Raw genomic sequence first — 19,234 nt, 5'->3', positions numbered from 1 at the left:
TGTGTGCGGAATACAGCGTGATGCTAAAACCGAAAAAAACCTATATACCACTAACTATGTATCTACATTCCCTATATGTATATATTAGCTTTTGCCTAATTCAATATTGAAACTTTTTTAAAAAAATCAGGCTCAATCTAAATGGCTTTTAAAACAATCAGAACAATTGTTATAAATTATAATAAATAATTAGAACAAATTTTTCATCATGTCATGCAAAAAATTTGTTTAAATTGGCTTAAGGGTGTAAATACTAAATTTTTTGGTAGGTTATCAATATCTATTGGTCTGGATTTGTGTAAATGTTATAATTTTTTTTGTTACTAAAATTTCTGGGGTGAGCATGGCCTACCCGGATCCCTTTATTCCTACTTTATAGAGCCTATGCTCTGTGTCAGTGCACTAAGACTTAGAAATATTTTCCTTTTAGTTGGAAAATATTAGCTTAGAGTAGTAACTTATGAAGTAACAAGTTACAACGTAAAATATCTACTATTTATTTATAATTTCTCTTTCCAAAAATTAGGTTCTTACCTAACATTAACATTAAAAATGTATGTAGAGTATCAAAATTACATAATAAAATTATCTAAAATTATCTTTTTTTCTATAAAGTATGTAATAACACACTAAATTCTGTTTCTGTCATCAACAGCCTAGCCCTAAGCTTTTCGAGTTACATTTAATATGTAATTTAACATAATATCGAGGGAGCTCGCGATATCTATGGTAAATGGGTCTCAGAAAAGACGTCCATTTTGATTCGGAACAAGAAATATGCGTAAAGGTATGTCTACCTATAGGTACGGCGACGAGTACGGCTACGCAGCAGGTATATAGGGGACAGTGAGAGTGCTGTACTCTGATATATATTGATGCTGGTACAGTCCGCGTCTGGTTACATTTTCAAAGGATTTGTTTTTTTTTTTGTGTTTTTTTGGTAGTTCATGTTTTCTTTGGTTGAATGGAAAGTAGAGAAAGGAGTTTTTTATTTATTGGTTTCTTTTGTTAGCCTCGCGATATTTGCACAAATATTTGATGATTTGATCTGTGACTCAGTTATACAAATCAATTTTAAAAGAAAATTCCGATATTGTCATAACATTATCATTAAAATAATGATATAGGTATATAGTTTGTACTTGTAATTGTTAGTTCCTTAGGTAATATTTTTGATTCAGTCATTTTTAGTATAGCGTTTAGGTATATGATAATAAGGTTACGTCTTGTTTAAACGTACGTTTAGTCGTCTAATATATAATTGTAGCGAAAAACGAGCGCTTGACGCAAAAGAATATAATGACCTAAAATACAAAGCTTATACTGGCAATCTTCTTCTTAGCAGACATTTTTTCACGAATTATTCAATTCTCTTTTCGTCGTAAAAGCGATCTAGATAGTTGATAAGTATTAATTAATATCATCTATGTGAATTGCCACATTAGATATTTAATTTCATTGATTATTTGCTGTTACTAATGTATGCGAATGGTTAAAAATATTTTCCTTGTAATTTTTAAAATATGATTTTTTTTAGGTTATTATCATTAAACAAAATTTTAACTATCACAGAAAATCAATAAAAATAATGACAATAAATAAAATATTTACCAAATGAGAAAACTTTGTGGGATATACCATGTTACGCGCAGCAGCCGGCAACGGGGCGCGGCGTGCGGGCTGAAGATAAGCGGCTTAGCTCCGCATCCGACAGGGATAGCACTATACCCGACAACCTTACGAGTGAGCGAGACAACAACACATCACTATATACATCTGCGAGTATTACTGCGTCCCCTTTACCAAATTCAAAAATGCATTAAGTCCACCATGTTATTTTTTATTTTAAGCTTTAATTATCTGTATTTAGATTTTGTTTTATTTAATCTGTGGCTGTCAGTTGGGTGGCGGGAAATATGGCGCTAAAATAAAAATACATTTTCGAGGAATATCTACGACGCTACAAGTAAAGTTTGCTTTGGTATAGTTATGTACAGGCACAATTTACCGTGGCGTCTAAACAGCTAATTTTAAGAGAACTTTAACCGAGTGGAGTAAAGATTTCGATGTTTTTTATTTTAATGATGGCGGCCTTACATTATAATGTTACGTCGCCTTCTCGTTGTATATAAGTTAGTATATGCCATAAAACTTCTGTTAAGTATATATTTTTTAAATGAGTATACTCATTAGGTTTTTAAAGCTGAGAATCGAAGGTAAAACATATTAGTTCTACATCATAAAAAATACAAACAGTTTTTATTGGCATTTTAAAAGGCTTTATAATTTTTGCCTTACTTACTTATATCTTTTATTAAAATAGTTTTCTGATGAAATAAGTTTTCTAGAATTTCATTTCAGTTAAGCCACAGAGAATAATAGTTGCAATTTTACTTTTACTCGCTAGTTCCTAGAAAATGTTACTCGTTGAGTAATTGTACTCTGGCACTTACTTAGGTATGGGTTTGAGCGTACAATACCTATACCTACCTAGATCTCATATTGCAGAATTTACAGCTATAACTATATAATAAAGTATTTAGCCTGTATAAGTAATAATATTACTTACTACTTAAGGTTTATATTTTTGAATTGTTGATGGGAAATTTACTAAAATGAAATTCTATTTCATTACTTCGATTATTTTCTGTAAATTTCTGAGCATCAACACTTATTGTTTTAAATAGTACTTAGGTATATTCATTTCAAAATAATCATTCCAGGAAACCACGAGTAAAAATTTTGAATGTTTTTTAATGATGTTGTCATTGTAATTTTGATATTGTAATATAATTCACTTGTGAATTCTTTTCATTTGGCTCCCACTATCTAGGTAACTACTAAATATCTCATCATCATCATCATCAGTCTGTCCTCATCCACTGCTGGACATAGGCCTCTCCAATGGCACGCCACTGAGCTCTATCTTCAGCTCTTCGCATCCAGCCGCTGCCCGCTACTTTGCGAATATCGTCACCCCATCTAGCTAGAGGACGTCCTACATTACGCTTGCCGAGGCGTGGTCACCACTGTAGAACGCACTTATCCCAACGGTCATCGATTCTGCGGCAAGTGAGTCTAGCACTTTGGTCTATGTCGATAACCTTAGTTCTCTGTCCGATAACTTCATTTTGAATTCAATCCTTCAGAGATACTCCAAGCATTGCCCTTTTATAGCACGTTGAGCGACTTTAAACTGGTGGACCAGTCGCACTACCAGTGTCCACGTCTCTCCGTATCTCATAACAGGAGGCACTCGTTAAAGACCTTCGTCTTTAACGAGTGTCTTCTTCTTCTATATCGGACAAAATAATCATAAATTACTAAGATAAGCCTTTTATTTTTATAATAAGTATTGGCTTTCAAAGTCTAATTTACGCACTTAATATTTTAGATCTAGTCATAGGAGCTTAGCTTCTAGCTCTTGGATCTTAGTTTGTAAGGCCACCTGTAGGTATGACTGTAAAACGTGAGTAGATATAAAGTAGGTACTTTTTTTCATCATCTCATGAAGCATCTCAGAATAATTTCGAGCGTGACGCCACTTAACACGCAGTGCCTCCAGAATTCGAAAATATATTGTTTAAGCACTGGAACCCCGATTTTCTCAACATAAATTTTATATACATTATATTAACTATGATTACATAATTCATAAAATAATTTGCTGCTATTAAAATTTATAATTATAATTTCAAATTCTTATGTCACACTCCTTAAATAATAACTAGGGCCTAAATTATAAAAAAATATAATAAGCAAACACAAATAAAAACAAATCAAAGTAACCTGAGCCCATCATTCACGTTAGTGTCACATTCTTCCGCTGTAGGTGGCTCGGGTGACGGCGGCGTGCGGCTTCAGTCGACGCCCGAGTCTCACCTATTGGGTTACCGAAACAGCTAGCTTTACTGTTTTGTATTTTATACTTTGATTAAATAGATAGGTTACTAATTAAAAACTTGGAACGAGCTAATAATGTGGGGGGAGAGGTAAATGGTTGAATAAACGGACAGACTATATCAATTTAGATTAGATTTTAATTATAAATATCTACCTATCTAGAAGAGCCCGTCGTGGTGCAGCGGCACAAGGGTGTAACCGTAACGCAACGGTTGTGGATTCGATTCCCACCTGAGGAAGTAAAATATTTATATAGGTACGTTCATATTTCCATTCCTTCGTGTTGCGGCAAAGCGCGGCGTTGAGTTCTGCCACTCAACACGCAATGCCTCCAGAATTCGGCAGAAAGTGGTAGTTTAGGTATCCCTTGTCCTGATACATAACTGCTTAACAAACTTGATTCATTTAGAACAAGTGGAGACATCTGTTGGAAGAACTATAAATACATTCCAAAAGTCACCGCGGCCAACTTGAGGTCTTGCGGTGCCATCTACATAATTATCTTGCAAGTATAAAATAATATATTTATTGAAATAACATATGATGTAAAAATTACATTTTTAAATTAAATATTAATTATACTTATGTGTTTACGTAAAAAAATATTTTATAAATTTTATTTGTTATAATACTTTAATATTTTATATTGGCAACATTAAAAGAACAATTGTAATTTTAGTATTGACATTATTCAGCTTGCACATTGCAACACTTACAAAGTCTAGACATGGCGCGCCTCAACAGGATGTTTGGAGTGTTAAACATATTTATATATTTTAGTGTATTATTATGTTATTTTACAAATTCTGCAAATGCAAATGTCGAATTAAACGAGGACAACTGGCAGCAGATGCTTGAAGGCGAATGGATGATTGAATTGTAAGTGTTTACTGTCACCGGTACCGTACCAATTTTCAGAACGTGTCATAATTTTTCTTTCTATTAAAAAATTATGGTTCTTATTAGGTTAAAAATAAGCTTCTTTATTTAATTTAATACTACGAGTACTACTATAAAAACGTTTTAATAATAAAGCAGTAAATGATGAACATTTTGTGTATTCAAGAAAGGTCAATAAACTACTACAAGGTCGTTAAGGTCTAAGCACTATTTAGTCACCACATTCCCGGCTATTGTGTATTTTATATAATAGAAAAAGTTTTTCTACAAAATATCATTTCATCGTAGAGTAATGGAAGTCAAATAGAAAATTGCTTCATCCAGACATGAGCATGACTCATATAATAGGCTAGTAATTGAATACTGCATCGATTTGTAAATTTTCGTTGCATAATATCCTTGAGAGTGATACTCTCGTACTCCGATTTCATTTCTGTCATTTGTTACTTTATTAAAGTTGTTTTACAGCATATTGTCATTAAAGTACCAATATATCAGACAAAATAGCATATAGCATAGCAATAGCAAAATAGCAGCAAAAGTCGAAATAAATGTCCAAATTTCGAAGTAGTAGGTGCTGTTTTTCTTTATCAAATTCAATTAGTATTTAATATGTACAAAAAGAACATGCCTAAAATTATATTGTGTAAACTGAATGACTTCTTAAAAGCATTCCTCTTTGTTTATAAATATCAGCAAGAATTTTATATACAAATATTTGTCTTCAATATTGTTTTAATCTGGTCTGTCTGTCTAAATATAGTTAGTTATATGCTTATACATTCATTTTCTTTCCCTTTACACTGTATCCTATACATAGCGGGGTTAAACATAGGGAAGCTATTGTTTAGACACTGTTCCCATTGAGACACTTCTGTTTCCTACTTTCAACTAATTGATTCTTACTAAGTACCAATGCCTCCATAATTCTGGAGATATTGGCTACAAAACAACAACAAATTTGAAGTATTCTATAATTTATTTCATATGTACACCTACTATAAAACAAAATTGGTTAACAACACCTGCATAATGACATCATTGCAAGAACACAAGTTACCTGTCTGATTCACTGTTTATACCTCATGTTTCCTGCTTTCAGTTGCTAATTTTAGTATTGTTTTGATAATTTTCTAATTAATGTGTATTTATAGGATTCTGTATAAATTGTATTAAACACTAGATATATTTAAAAAATGTTTTGCCTCTTTTCACAAATTGATATTTTAAATTAATCTTTATAACTGGTTTAGTCATATATATTTAATAAATATACATTTTGAGAAACCTGTCTGTTTACCCGCAAACATGGACTACAGGAAAGTGTTCAAAAATTTGTTATAATATTTGAGATAATTCTTTTAAAGGTTCATTTTAAATGCATAAAAATAGTAAAAATGTTATTGTGGAGTAAGCTAAAAATAGCTGATATTAATATTTAATTCACCTCACTCTTGTTTGTAGTGAAGCTTAATGCTGAACTTAGTCAAACTATAATAAAGAAATGAAAGATTAAAAGTAATTTATACATTCAAGTGGAATTTGAGATTTATAATCATCATGTCCTGTTAGACATGTTTCAATTCAGAGTATTGGTTCAAAGGTAGATGGATCTTGTATTTTTAAGGTTGCTAAAAACAGTATAATATAGTATTAAAACTAAATATAAACTTTAATGGACATTAGTTAAAAAGAGGAAATATTTATATTGTATCAGATATGATCAAATCTTTTTTATGGGCATTGTATCTATTGAAATTTAAATTACGGGAAAAATATCATACCTATCCTGTAATATAAAAGACTTATTTTTCTTAGTTTATTTGTATGAGGATTTCGTATTGATACCCAAATGTACCTATTTCGTTGTTGTTAAGGTTACCTGCTAGAGGTGCCTTAAGTCAATCGATAACGCAATTGCAGTGGACCGAGTGAATATCCGAATAACCTAAAATGAGTAAAAAATGTATAACGTATTTTCGTTTCCCCGATATAGAAAGACAAAGCGTAGCATTAGGTTTTGCCATTCAACACGTATTGTTTCTTAAAAAATGGAGAGAATAGAGTGCCTTGATTCTTTTTATTAATTTGTAGTAAATATACAAATTGCAAGAAACTAAAAAGTATAACTAAATGCATTCCCTTTCAAAGAGCATTCACATTTGCCTTGAATAAAAACAATAATATTATGTTTTTCTAAACGTTCCTTGAACATGAACTTTAATCTCGTTGTTAACGAGTATGCATTTACAAAGATAAAAACAGGAAAACACGTCACTATTGTGATATTAGATACTGTTAATTAGGTTTACCGTTATGTTCCTTCTATACCTTGCCGTTGTATGATAAATTGTCCTATTTTTGCTTTGGATATTTGTTTTTCATTATTTTTTTACTGATAATCATTCTTTTTCTTATTATTAAGCTAGGGAACCTCGTGTTAAGATGCTCCGTTCCCCATTTACTTCCGATCATCGATTTTATCTTTCGAGCGAGAACATGAGACAATTCATTCTCCCAAATGGGAATCAAACACGTAACCGTCTCGTTTACAATCAGACAGGTGCCACTGCGCCACACATGACTAAAATAATACATAATTCTATCGTTTTTATTATAGGTGTATATATTGTGTTTGGACAGAAAATTGTCAAAAAAATAAGATGAAATTTCAATGGATTTATAATAATTAAGATACATGCAAAAAGAGAATAATCTTAATCTTTTTACTTCATTTTTGCACAAGCTAATTATAAAAACAAACAAACAAAGTACATCTTATACCTATTTATTTACTTTGTACTTTTCTTACGTTTTAAATGATAATTCTGTTTGGATAGATAAAGATTGTTTATTCAACTTAATTTAAATTGGAGTACATTTATTTATTTCCTACAAAAAGTTGATATATTAGTTCGGTGTTTTTGAGAATTTGCTTGGTTGAACGCACATATCTTGAATACTGGTTCGAATTGAACATTTTTTTTTCATATTGTATAGTCCATTTATTATCATTTCGATGTAAAAAGTGGTTTACGTTTTACCTGCGGTCAGAGAATCAAAAATCAAAAATGTATTTCTTAATTTTCTTTACAGCTACGCCCCATGGTGCCCAGCCTGCAATGCGCTGTCGCCAGCGTGGAAGGAGTTGTCGAATAGGGCCAAAACGAAGAAATTGGATATGAAGGCCGGCGCAATAGACGTCACTAGTTCACCCGGCCTGAGTGGACGATTTGTGGTCACCGCGTTACCTACTATATATCAGTCAGTGGCTTTTTGAAATACAATTGAATTATTTAATTCTATATTTATTGTACATATTTTAAGATATGTAAAAGGAGTGGTCTTGGTAACACTACGTTTGGTACTACTGCGATTTTAAATACGTTGTGGGTTCGATCCCCACTTGGGGAAAGGATCATATTTAAATTATTGTCATTTACCCACTATGGTAGACTTAGCGCAGCGTTAATTTCCGCCACACAATACTTTATATCTTCAAATAAATAAACATTTGTTCTCTATAGATAAAGGCCCTGTAAAATATTTACTTTTAATAGATTTTAGACGTAAAAGGAAAAAAATATTATTTAGTATTGAATTTATGTTACTGTTGGGGATAATAATATCATATTTTATCAGTTAAATTTTCCTGGATACAGTGTATTCAGGAAAACTCAGTGTATACAGGATATTTCGATAGTTGCAATATTTTCCATTAAATATATTTATTTTTCCGTATTCGTCGTTGAAAATATGCTTAATTCGAGAAATTCCGTCCGTTGGGAATAATGTTAGAAATTACGTTGTTACTCTGCGTGACATTGCATGACACCTGCCAGACACCTCTGAACTATAATAAACGTCCACGAATGTAATATACTAAGGTTATACATAGTAACTGATATGGACAATTTATAAATATTTTAATTAACTAATTTGTAAAAATATTATTTGCTCCTAATATAGGATTGGGGGTGTTTGACAGGGAGTTAAAACCGTGCTAAGGGTCTGGCAATGATAACGTCATTTCTAATATTATTGCCAAGAAAATATGAAAAACTGAGCTTTATAATTTAACAAAAGTTAGGTACTATTTTTGTTGTATATAGTTACATAATAACCTAAGTAACCACGAACATCCATAATACTTACCTTTATTTTAAAAAACCTGAAAGTTTCAGGTTTTATAAAATAAGGAAGATCTGGCTGCTATTGACTCTCTATGTAATATTCCAGTGTAAAAGACGGCCAATTTCGTCAATACAAAGGTCCACGAGACGCGGATTCAATGCTCAATTTCGTAGAGAAGAGCAAATGGAAGCAAACCGAAGCCCTGCCGTCGTGGAAGTCTCCGGACTCGATACAGATGGGACTTGTAGCTCAGTTCTTTAAGCTTAGCCAGAATTTGCGAGTGAGTTGTCGAGTTTTTTAATAATTTTGTTTTTTTTTTTGTTTGGAGATGTGATTATGTAAGAAAATGTCGTGAAAATGAAATTTCGAATCAAAAATTTCGAAGAAAAATAGAAATCAATGTTTTTTGTGAAATTTGGAGAAAGTGGTGTAGTAGTCTATCCCTACTTTCCGCCGCGTTCTGAAGGCATTGCGTGTTGAGTGGCGTAACTCAACGCCGCGCTTTGTCTCGTTACAATATTATAATTATTTTTTTTGTTTCCAGGGCATTCACAATGTTTTAATGGAGACCTACGGACTTCCAACATGGGGTTCCTATCTAATATTCGCGTTGGGGACAATATTCATCGGTGCATTGCTAGGATTGGTAATTTTTGTAATATACTCCATTTTTCATTATCATTTTCATTTGTTTTTGTTTTCTTATTGTGGTTGGTTGTGGTTTATTTGAGTTATTGGATGGCTTATGTGGAAGTTAGGTGGGTTTTTTTGTTTATTTATTTATGTTGAATATAGTAATCATTTATTAACTCTATGCATTTTGCACTTTATTTTATTTATTTTACTAATATAATAAGTTGTTTCTACTAACAAGTATTGTTTTCATGTTCATTCTTTTTTATACAAGTTGCGTGTGATTGATTTTTTTAGTATTTTTATAACTATTACAGCAAGGAAGGTTAGCATGAAAATAATAATTTAATATATAAACACATTGGATAATTTCGTCGATACTTCATCAAAAAGATTATAGGAGAATGTTAATAATTATTTTATTTACTGTAAAATCTGATACGTGTTTCTTAATAATCACTGTTTTTTTATTAATAATAACTTTTGCAATGACAAAGCTAAATATGAACGACATAAAGCTTTAATTAGTATTAATACTATACTACTAATATTATAAATGTGAAAATTTGTGAGGATGAATGTTTGTTGCACTTTCACGTTAAAACTGCTGAACGGATTCAGATGAAACTATAATTTACGTAAAGATTTTGTATAATTTGCCTAATACATCTGGCGAAGCCTCGTTGGAGTAGCTATTTAATTATATATAATAATGATTTATTTTCCAGATTCTAGTTTGTATAATAGATTTATTATACCCACCGCGTCGTTCGGAAAAAGTTTTCATACAACAACTTGATTCACAAAAAGATAAAAAATCTGATGATGAACAGGTATATTATAAGTTTTTGTTTTTTTTTTCCTTCCAAGTCCCTGTAAAAAATATATATTCTTCCACTTTAAATGAATGAATGAATGAATCGCCCTACGTTGTCATAACACTAGCGGACAGGTGCAATAAATATTGAGAAATATACATATAAAGTATGATGTATTTACAGGAATTAATCAACGATGACATAGTAGATGATGCCAGTCCTCAGGACAGTGATGCTGAGAAGAATTCACCAAGCGATGTATGTATATAGAAATTAAACATACATTAAAATTCGAACATTCGAACCCATGTCTATTGTTTACTGCTCAAGCTGTTCTGAACACTATGCTATACGTTCTTCTCTAACTACGTCAAAAATTTTGAACATTACCAGTGATAATTCATTAAACTTCACGGCGGCCACAACTCGTCGATCGTGCTGTACAAGACTTTATAAAACACAGCATACAGCGACTGACAGTAAAGGCGACGGTTGTGGGTTCTGCCATAAAACACTCTCCTTCTGCTTGTAAAACTAGAAAAAAAACTAATGTTATATATTTTTTCTTTCCAGTCGTCAGAAGACGATAATCAAAAGGAAAAAGAAACGGAAAAAGCAAGCGGAGATGACAAAACTGAGAAACAAGAAGTACGCAAACGTAGGACCCGTAAAGCTGATTGAATATTACACTACATATTAATATATATAGAAAAATAAATTAAATGCACTTAATATATGTATTTTGAAATAATATTGATATAAGTTTTTATTGTATGTCCTTTTTTTTAAAGGTTGTGTGTAAAATTATTTTAATTGAATATAAGAAATATCAATTTCTTATTTTATTTATTATTTCGTCTTATTAAATCAATAAAATACATATATTTTGTGTATTTTTTTAATATGAAATTAGCACTTCGAATCTTTTCTTTTGATTCAGTTATAGACAAAGGTCTATAATCTGTTTTACACTTAATTAGAATGAAAATTAATGGCAATTAAATTCCGGTATAACCATTTGTTTCCCTACATATTATAGATATATAATAATTACATGTGTTGTCGAAATGAAGGTAACGTAACTGATTTTTTAAATTATTATGATAAACAGGCTTTTTCTCACCAATTTTGAGCAAAATAAAAAAATAATATGAGTTAGAACACTTATACTATTGTAAAGTTATTGAGATTTATGTTTACGTAATAAATATAATTGAGAAGAGCCGCCATTTTTAATATTTTGCTACGTGAAATAAACAATTTTGGTCATTACCGGTAAGTATGCTTAAATAAAAATAACAAATAATGTTTAAAACATTAAAATTCGTATATTATAATAATTAAAATCTAATAATCGCTTTTTTAAAGCTCAACATTGCATTTACAACGCCATCTTGAATTTCCACAATGAAAATTAAATAATATGAACTTATTTTTTTTTTAGTTTTTACTAATTAATTAATATTTTAAGGCACCAAATTGTAATGTATTAAGCCACACGTTATAAAGTATTATTTTTTTTCTTAGTATTAGTTTTTTTATGTCATTTTTCTTAATTTTACAGTTTAAAGAAAACTCGCCGATAGATTTGTTAAAGAACATTCCGAAGTAGATATTTTTCTTTGACATGTTTTTTTATTGAAATTATTTGTTATATTTTTATTTTTATTAGAGTTTTGAGTAAAATACAAATAATTAAATTCTTCATGACTGTTTGATAAGTTATATTTTAATTTTTTATTACTATCCTAAAAAGGGATCAACTGAACTTTTTTACATCGTGAATAAATTTATAACTTGCTAATTTAGATTTAAAGTTATACAACAATTAAAATTGTTGTTGATTCAACGTAAAGTAAAAGTAAAAATTAATATTTTTAATTAAGTAAATGTAAGAAGACTGCATTTTAAATTTCCATTTAGAATATTAACAGTAACTTATCAAATAGTTAAACTTGGTATTAATAAATAAAGTCTATCTTTAGTTCCATTATTATTCTTATAGAATTAAACTGAATTGTATTTTCATTTGTTATTGTTTTCTATATATAATATATATATGTGTACATTACAGTTGAAATAAAAATAAATAAATTATTAATACATTATTTACTATTAGTAAAAAGAATTTTTAACTACCGTTCCCAAAACATGTTATAGACTAATATCTAGATATATAATACTCAATTATATTATTGTTATCATCATATTTTACTCAACTTTTGTCATTTTTATATTTTTCGTTCAACTGTTGGACGGACATGCATTTTTTATATATATTTATTTGAAAATCTCACGTTACTGTTAAGTTGTTCGTCCATTTCCATACAAAATTGCCTTGTACAAAGACTAGTGTATTTAGTGCGTGTAATAACTTGTGGCTCGCTAATAAAATAATCACATTTATAATGGAGTTTTATTTTGTATAAGTTAAGTTAAGTTGTATAAGTATATTTTTTTATATTGTAGCGAAATAGCTGTTTGTTATTGAAATAAATGTTAATATTTATTTCTGAACAATAATTATACTAGATTTTGACTTTATTTTTGTAAATTAACAGAGGTCAGAACAGGTAAGAAACAAATAAAATGAGATAACGACTATGGCGTGCAATGTTATAACTACTTTTTAAAAAATTGGAATACAAAAGTATACATGGTGCATGTTACATAAACCGATTGCGTATTCTTTTTTTAAATTCATAATGAAAATTACGAAATTTCTGTTAAAATGGATACAGATCATAATAAAATAACTATTACCAGACAATAGAATAATAAAATGAAAAACTAATAAATTAATACTTTTATAACCAGCTTCACGCTTTTTACCGGCCTAATTGCCATTGTGTGATGAATTTCTAATCAAAACGGACAGGATTGCAAAACGAACATGCATTCTCCCAAACGAGAATCGAATCCCCAACCAAACGTCCCACAGCGCCACGTCACTAGTGGTCATTTTGTTCTCATAGGTACCTAAACATACATTACACACCACAACAAACCACAAAATAAAAACAACCAAACAAATTTCAATTATTTTATTCAGATATTTACATGAAATAATTAAGTATTGAGATAATTTCACGTAATCGCATTATACTTCGTAGGTATGTATATAATAATAATAATATTAGTCAATAATTTAGTTTAGATTTACATTCAAAAATTATATTAGCGGTACATGTCTAGATACAAGGAAGTATTAGGTATATAAATATAAATAATTATACATAAAGACTAATTTAAATACTAATAGTTTCTCAGCGATTATTCAAAGATCACGCAACACAACTATGTAATTATAACGTAAAGCATACTATAAATATATTTGAGTTTTAGTAAATATCCAAATTATATGATATAATATATGTGTCGCAAGCATTCGTAGTAGTGACTTCGTGAAGCATTATATGTATTTATTGGTATATAATAACTATAGAAGAGATTATTGGAGTTATTTACTTAGTGTATTAATAATTACAAAAAAAAAAAACAAAATTGACTTAATGGAGCTATTAGGGAAAACAGATAATTGCGGGTTCGATTTCCACGTGAGGGATTTTTTTTTAGCTTCACGTTTCATGGCGCACACATCAAGGAAGTCAAAGTGAACCTAGTATTACGTAGTAACCAATTTTTCGGATCAAAGCGTATTGAGTGGCGGAACTTAACGCCGGGGTGTCTTCTCGACAAAGTAATCGAACCCACAATCATTTATACTTAAATACGACTTTATTAAAAAAAATGTTATTTAAGAAAATCAAATATTTAAACGGAATTATTTAAAAGGTAAATACTATTAACTTCAATAATTGACAACACTACCTTACACACACACACTAAGTAAATAACACCAAATAACATTAAAATTGTGTCTAATCAACAAGATTTGTGTATAATGAATGGAAGTTTATGAGACAAGAACACACAAACGGATAAACAATATAATTGTATATATTAGATAATCTCTTCCGTTTGTACATTATTATCTTTACATACTAGTTATCGCACGTGGCTTTAGTTATTATGGCGTTTATTTTTGGGTATATTTATTTAAAAACCAGTTAAGAACCAACGGACAGACATTATCGTATAGGATTAACAATATAATACACAATATCTAAGTATATCGTATATAATTGCGTAATAAATATCTAAATTTTAGCAAAATCTACATTTTATATAAATCCCGTTTATCGCGAGATCGATCAATTTAAGAGAGTCTCTTTCATATTTTACATTCTACGGCAATTTTGTGTGATTTTCGTTTAGCTTCACCTCTATACAGCATATATCAGAATAGGCAGAGGGAACTTAGTGTTAGGACACTCCTCCCCCCACACACCATGATGTCATCAATTATTTGAATTACTCCCTCGAATAGGAATCGAACCCACAACCGCCATATTTACAGTGAGACGCTGCGCCGCTGCCAAGCGACGGCCTTAATACTGCTTCAGTGACTTTATAAAACGTATTTAGAGAAATTACGTAACAAATCACTTTGTTTTATTAATATGTATGACGAGGTCGTGAGGACCGGAGTGTTTTAACACTGGGTTTCCTCTGCCTATCCTGCCTATATGTGGGATACAGAGCGAACTAAAAAATGTACATATATTACTTCTATACAAGGAAACATCTGTTACTGTTTCTTTAATCATAAATTTTAGTGCAAGCGGGTGATTAACCCACTATGCCTTAGACCGTTAGCGGGTCTGCCGCCTTGGAGCCTACGGTCATGCTCAGTTTTGTTTCGGGTATCTTCCCTCCTTAGTGATTGTATTCTGTTTTATGGCGCAGAATATTCGCCTTTGCCCCGCCTCCTCAGCTCAACCGCGACTTCGAGGCAGTGGGCACGCGGTTGCGTGGTCGCAGCAGTTCCCAGTTTGTGTCATGGAACCAAATTAAACGAGAAGCTCAAGATCGTGCAAAATGGCGAAACTCTGTGGCTGCCCTCTGCCCCAACTCGGGGATATAGAAATATAACATAAGTCAAGTCACAAGGAAACATGTGATGTCTATATACGAAATAACTGCCCAAAGTAGAAATATGAAAAACACACCCTTAAATTCTTAAAAAAAAAACATTTTTAAATCTATAATTAATTTTTTTATGATTATTAGGTTTGTTGATAGCCAATTGTTTTATATTGATGATACATAATTCAATAAGTAATGTAAGACACATTCTTTTTAGACGCAACATTTAAAAAAAGTTTAAGTCAATTTGTATCAATTTTTTACAATAAAGCGTCTTTTCTTATATAGATGGAAACTAGAATGTGTATTAAATCCTCGAATAATATCCAATTAAAATACGACAATAATCAGTTCTTGTATACATTTTTTTATCAAGATATATTCATTATTAAGACAAAAAGAAAAACTTTACTACATTTACTTATCTTTGGATGAGAATCTAACTTTAAGAAAAAAAACATTCAAATCTTACCTAGTTACAATAATTGAATTGGAATTTTAAAAATAAAAAAAATACCATAGACACAATATTTTTACAATTTAAAAATTAATGTAAAAAAAACCTCATTATTCTTAAAAAAAATTCGACACAAAAACAAAGACTAGATTGTTAAATAATAATTATGCTACTTAAATTAAGTTTCACAATCGCAATGAGATTTCTACGACAAAAAATACACAAAAAAGATTTTTATTATAATAAAATATCTATACTAATAAAACGCAAATCACTATATTTTAAAATACTTTGTGTATTATTCAATAGAAAGAAAAATCTGTAAGAATTGTTAGTGAATTAAAAATTTGCATCAAACTTTATCACCCTTCTGTATATTACTGTAAAAGTTAACTTGTAAATAAAAAAATATTGTAATTTTACTTTTTTAGAACATTGTAAAGGTGTAAAATAACACTTAAAATATGTGAAATACATTTTAATATTTCTTAAAATACTGCAAAATATATATAATAATATATAGGTACAGAAAATGTGAAACACTGTGTCTTGACTTTTAATGTATTAATTATAAAACACACAATATTTTTTTTTATATTAGAATGAAATAAACTTTCAATAACCTCTATCCTAAAAAAATACATTTTTTACACAGAATGACAAAGTTTGAAGCGTTCAATATTAAAAAATATATAAAATGTTAAACTTTAACAATAAGTTAGTAAAATTGGTCATGATCATTGAAAACGTGAATTAATTTGGCAGTGTTTAGATTTATTAATCTTCAAAACTAGCATTGTCTATTTTTTTAACTAGTGTTGCCATTACAATGAATCTCATTTTAAACAATATATAATGGTAATAATAAATACTGAAACATTCTCCTTTTCATTCATACGTATATTATTTTAGGACAACACCAGTTTATTTACAAAAAATAAAATTGTCAGAAGTTTAGCTAAAACTTAACATTATATTTCACGGTGATTATGATAGATTATTAAGAAATTTCGCTATAGTAAAAAGGACGAACAGACCTACAGCTAGTGTTAAATACGTTGCCATATTAAAAAAAGTCGCCATTTTGAATTAAAACACTAAATATTAATCGGCGGTAAGAATGGTACATGACGACAGAGTATTATATTATAGCCTTAAATTTAAATAAATAATTTGGTTAAAACTTAAAACGTACTCACGTCCATTAATTACGCGATTAGACATAGATTACAAAATTCGAGAACATAAGTATTTTTTATACTATTTAAAAAAAACAATTCATCATTTAAATCATTAAATATAAAAGTCCAAGTATATCTTACTTTAATACAATTTTATTATGATATTTCATATATTTAATAAATAAATTATAATGATTAAAAGACATTACAGATATGACTTCTGTTATCAAATGTCAAATGCCATTTGAACAAAATAAATAGCCTATTTTAGTTTTACATGAGTTGTCCACATTTTAAGTACAAATAAATAATTAATGGAATTTACGAACATATAATAAATAAAGATCTTACAATACAGAATAAAAATCATAAGATATATATCCGTGACGTCATATCACCCAAACGTCATGTTAAAATAATCGTTCATTATAAAAAAAAAAGGTAAAATCATGTAAGACTAAAATAGCATACGTCCAATAAAAGTGTCCCGAGTCTAATACAGGTACAATACATAAATTGATATAAATAAAAAATCGATACATTTCAATAAAAATAATAAAATCCAATACAAACATGTATTATTATAATTTAAAATATGTTACTAATTGACCTAAAAGCCACTTCAGGTTAAATACATTCTAACTAGGCAAATATTATTATCGCGTATGGAAGGGTATAGTAGTTATAAATGTATGTAACATACAAATTTTATACATAAAAGATAATTTTAGGTATTTTGTAAAGAAATATAACCAAGAGAAATATATTTTCAAATTAAAATGGATTATAAAATAAATTAAGAATATTTTTTTAGTCAGTCAATTTTCTTTTCAAATGAGATTTTACAATAATTTAGATCGAATAAATATAAGTAGGTACATAACGTTCAGGAACCGAATTGTAATATAATATTAAATAATAAAAAACAAATATACATTTTAAAGTTGTTTTGAAAATTTATGACTTGACAGTCATTTTATATTTTTAATAGGAACGAAAATTCAATAATTTTGAGTATTTACCATTTAATTTGCAAAAAAAAATTCGACTTTTACTATAAAAACATATACGTGAATATAAATAAATATATATATTTACCAGTGAAAAGGTAAAAATATTATACTAATATTAATTTTTTATTAGAAAAAAGAAAACCAAAACTGGATCTATTGGAAGATTTGTGATACTCTCTACCACATGTCATTGTAAAATATATCTTACTATAAAAATTGAGTATTATTTTACAATAAAATGATTCATTATAATATTTTAATGATGCTTTAAGTAATGGAAGCAAAACTATGCGGTGTTTTATTAATTTCTATAAATATAATTATATATATAAAAAGAGGGAAATGGTAAGTGGATTACATCAAAATTATATATGCACAAAAACACTAAATTCTTAATTGATTTCTATAGGATGAAACATCATCAAAATATTTAATTAATAGTTTGTAAACTATATAATAATCTTAATACATATATATCACTTTATGGTAAACGTTTATAGTCCACGGTTGCACATTAATCTGTGTATTTGTCTGTTTGTTCAACAAAAACACGCGTAGAATCTGGACATGTCGATTTTCCAATACGTGTCCAGTTGGCTTCTGGAATAGTTATATTGTTTAAAAAAAAAAAAACTCTGAATATTTCACGAATACGTAAGAGAATCTAATATGAAATCACTCGGTTCTTTAAATTACATTGAGATTTTATTTTGCTAAATAATGTCAAATAAAATATAAGAACTATTAGTGTTATATGTATTTATAAATAATCTCACCATCAGGGCTCCGCCGGGTGTGGGGGCGAAGCGCCGCTACTGTCTTCTGACTGTAGGCCTTCGCCCATGTCCGTGCCGACCTGTTATTTTGTTAAAAAAATATTTAATCTATATATATAAAAGGACTTGTCCTCACTGACTGAGGTAAGACGCACGCACAGCCGTAACCGCTGTGCGTAGAAACGTGAAATTTGGACAGATGTTTACTTTTGTAATCTGGACATCCACTAAGAAGGGATTTTGAAAAATTTTAACCCTAAAGGGGTGAAATAGGGGTTCAAAGTTTGTATGGAAAAAAAATTAAATCGGCACCGATTATTATAAAATTTGAAATTTAGATTTTTAAAAGTATTTAATTGAATACGTGTTTCATCGTTTTCTAGAATTCTTTCCCTAAGGGTGCAAATAAGGGGTTGAAAGTTTGTATGAG

At 29.4% G+C, this 19,234-nt stretch overlaps 2 protein-coding genes across 9 annotated transcripts in view; one reads left to right on the top strand and one right to left on the bottom strand.

The window, feature by feature from the left end:
- The first annotated feature begins 4,576 nt into the window (after positions 1-4,576).
- Positions 4,577-12,797, top strand: LOC146541004 (thioredoxin-related transmembrane protein 1-like). Of its 2 annotated transcripts, none has more exons than XM_085192024.1 (7): positions 4,577-4,782; positions 7,900-8,067; positions 9,043-9,217; positions 9,482-9,583; positions 10,299-10,403; positions 10,572-10,646; positions 10,962-12,797. In XM_085192024.1, exons 1-7 carry the CDS (start codon positions 4,631-4,633, stop codon positions 11,067-11,069), a joined length of 885 nt encoding a protein of 294 aa, XP_085048150.1. In that variant the 5' UTR covers positions 4,577-4,630; the 3' UTR covers positions 11,070-12,797. The 2 variants fall into 2 exon arrangements, with proteins under 2 accessions (XP_085048150.1, XP_085048067.1); XM_085191941.1 differs by having other exon boundaries at positions 9,482-9,592.
- Positions 12,798-13,417: 620 nt separating this feature from the next.
- The window catches only part of gek (serine/threonine-protein kinase gek), a 39,246-nt gene continuing 33,429 nt past the window's right edge, over positions 13,418-19,234 (bottom strand). For 6 of the 7 annotated variants that reach the window (XM_085192184.1, XM_085192222.1, XM_085192231.1 and 3 more), the window contains 2 exons: positions 18,805-18,884; positions 13,418-18,628 (listed from right to left, as the gene is read on the bottom strand). In XM_085192184.1, the coding sequence (XP_085048310.1) occupies positions 18,807-18,884 (78 nt within the window). In that variant the 3' untranslated portion in view covers positions 13,418-18,628; positions 18,805-18,806. The remainder of the gene's footprint in view (positions 18,629-18,804; positions 18,885-19,234) is intronic. The other variant, XM_085192193.1, reaches the window with a different exon arrangement.

This window comes from Heliconius melpomene, chromosome 1 (assembly GCF_056956725.1).
Source record: "Heliconius melpomene rosina isolate 202511_hmr_F chromosome 1, ASM5695672v1, whole genome shotgun sequence".
Classification (NCBI taxonomy): domain Eukaryota; kingdom Metazoa; phylum Arthropoda; class Insecta; order Lepidoptera; family Nymphalidae; genus Heliconius; species Heliconius melpomene.
The sequence above is the reverse complement of the archived record's forward strand: the minus strand, read 5'-3'. Positions and strand labels throughout refer to the sequence as shown.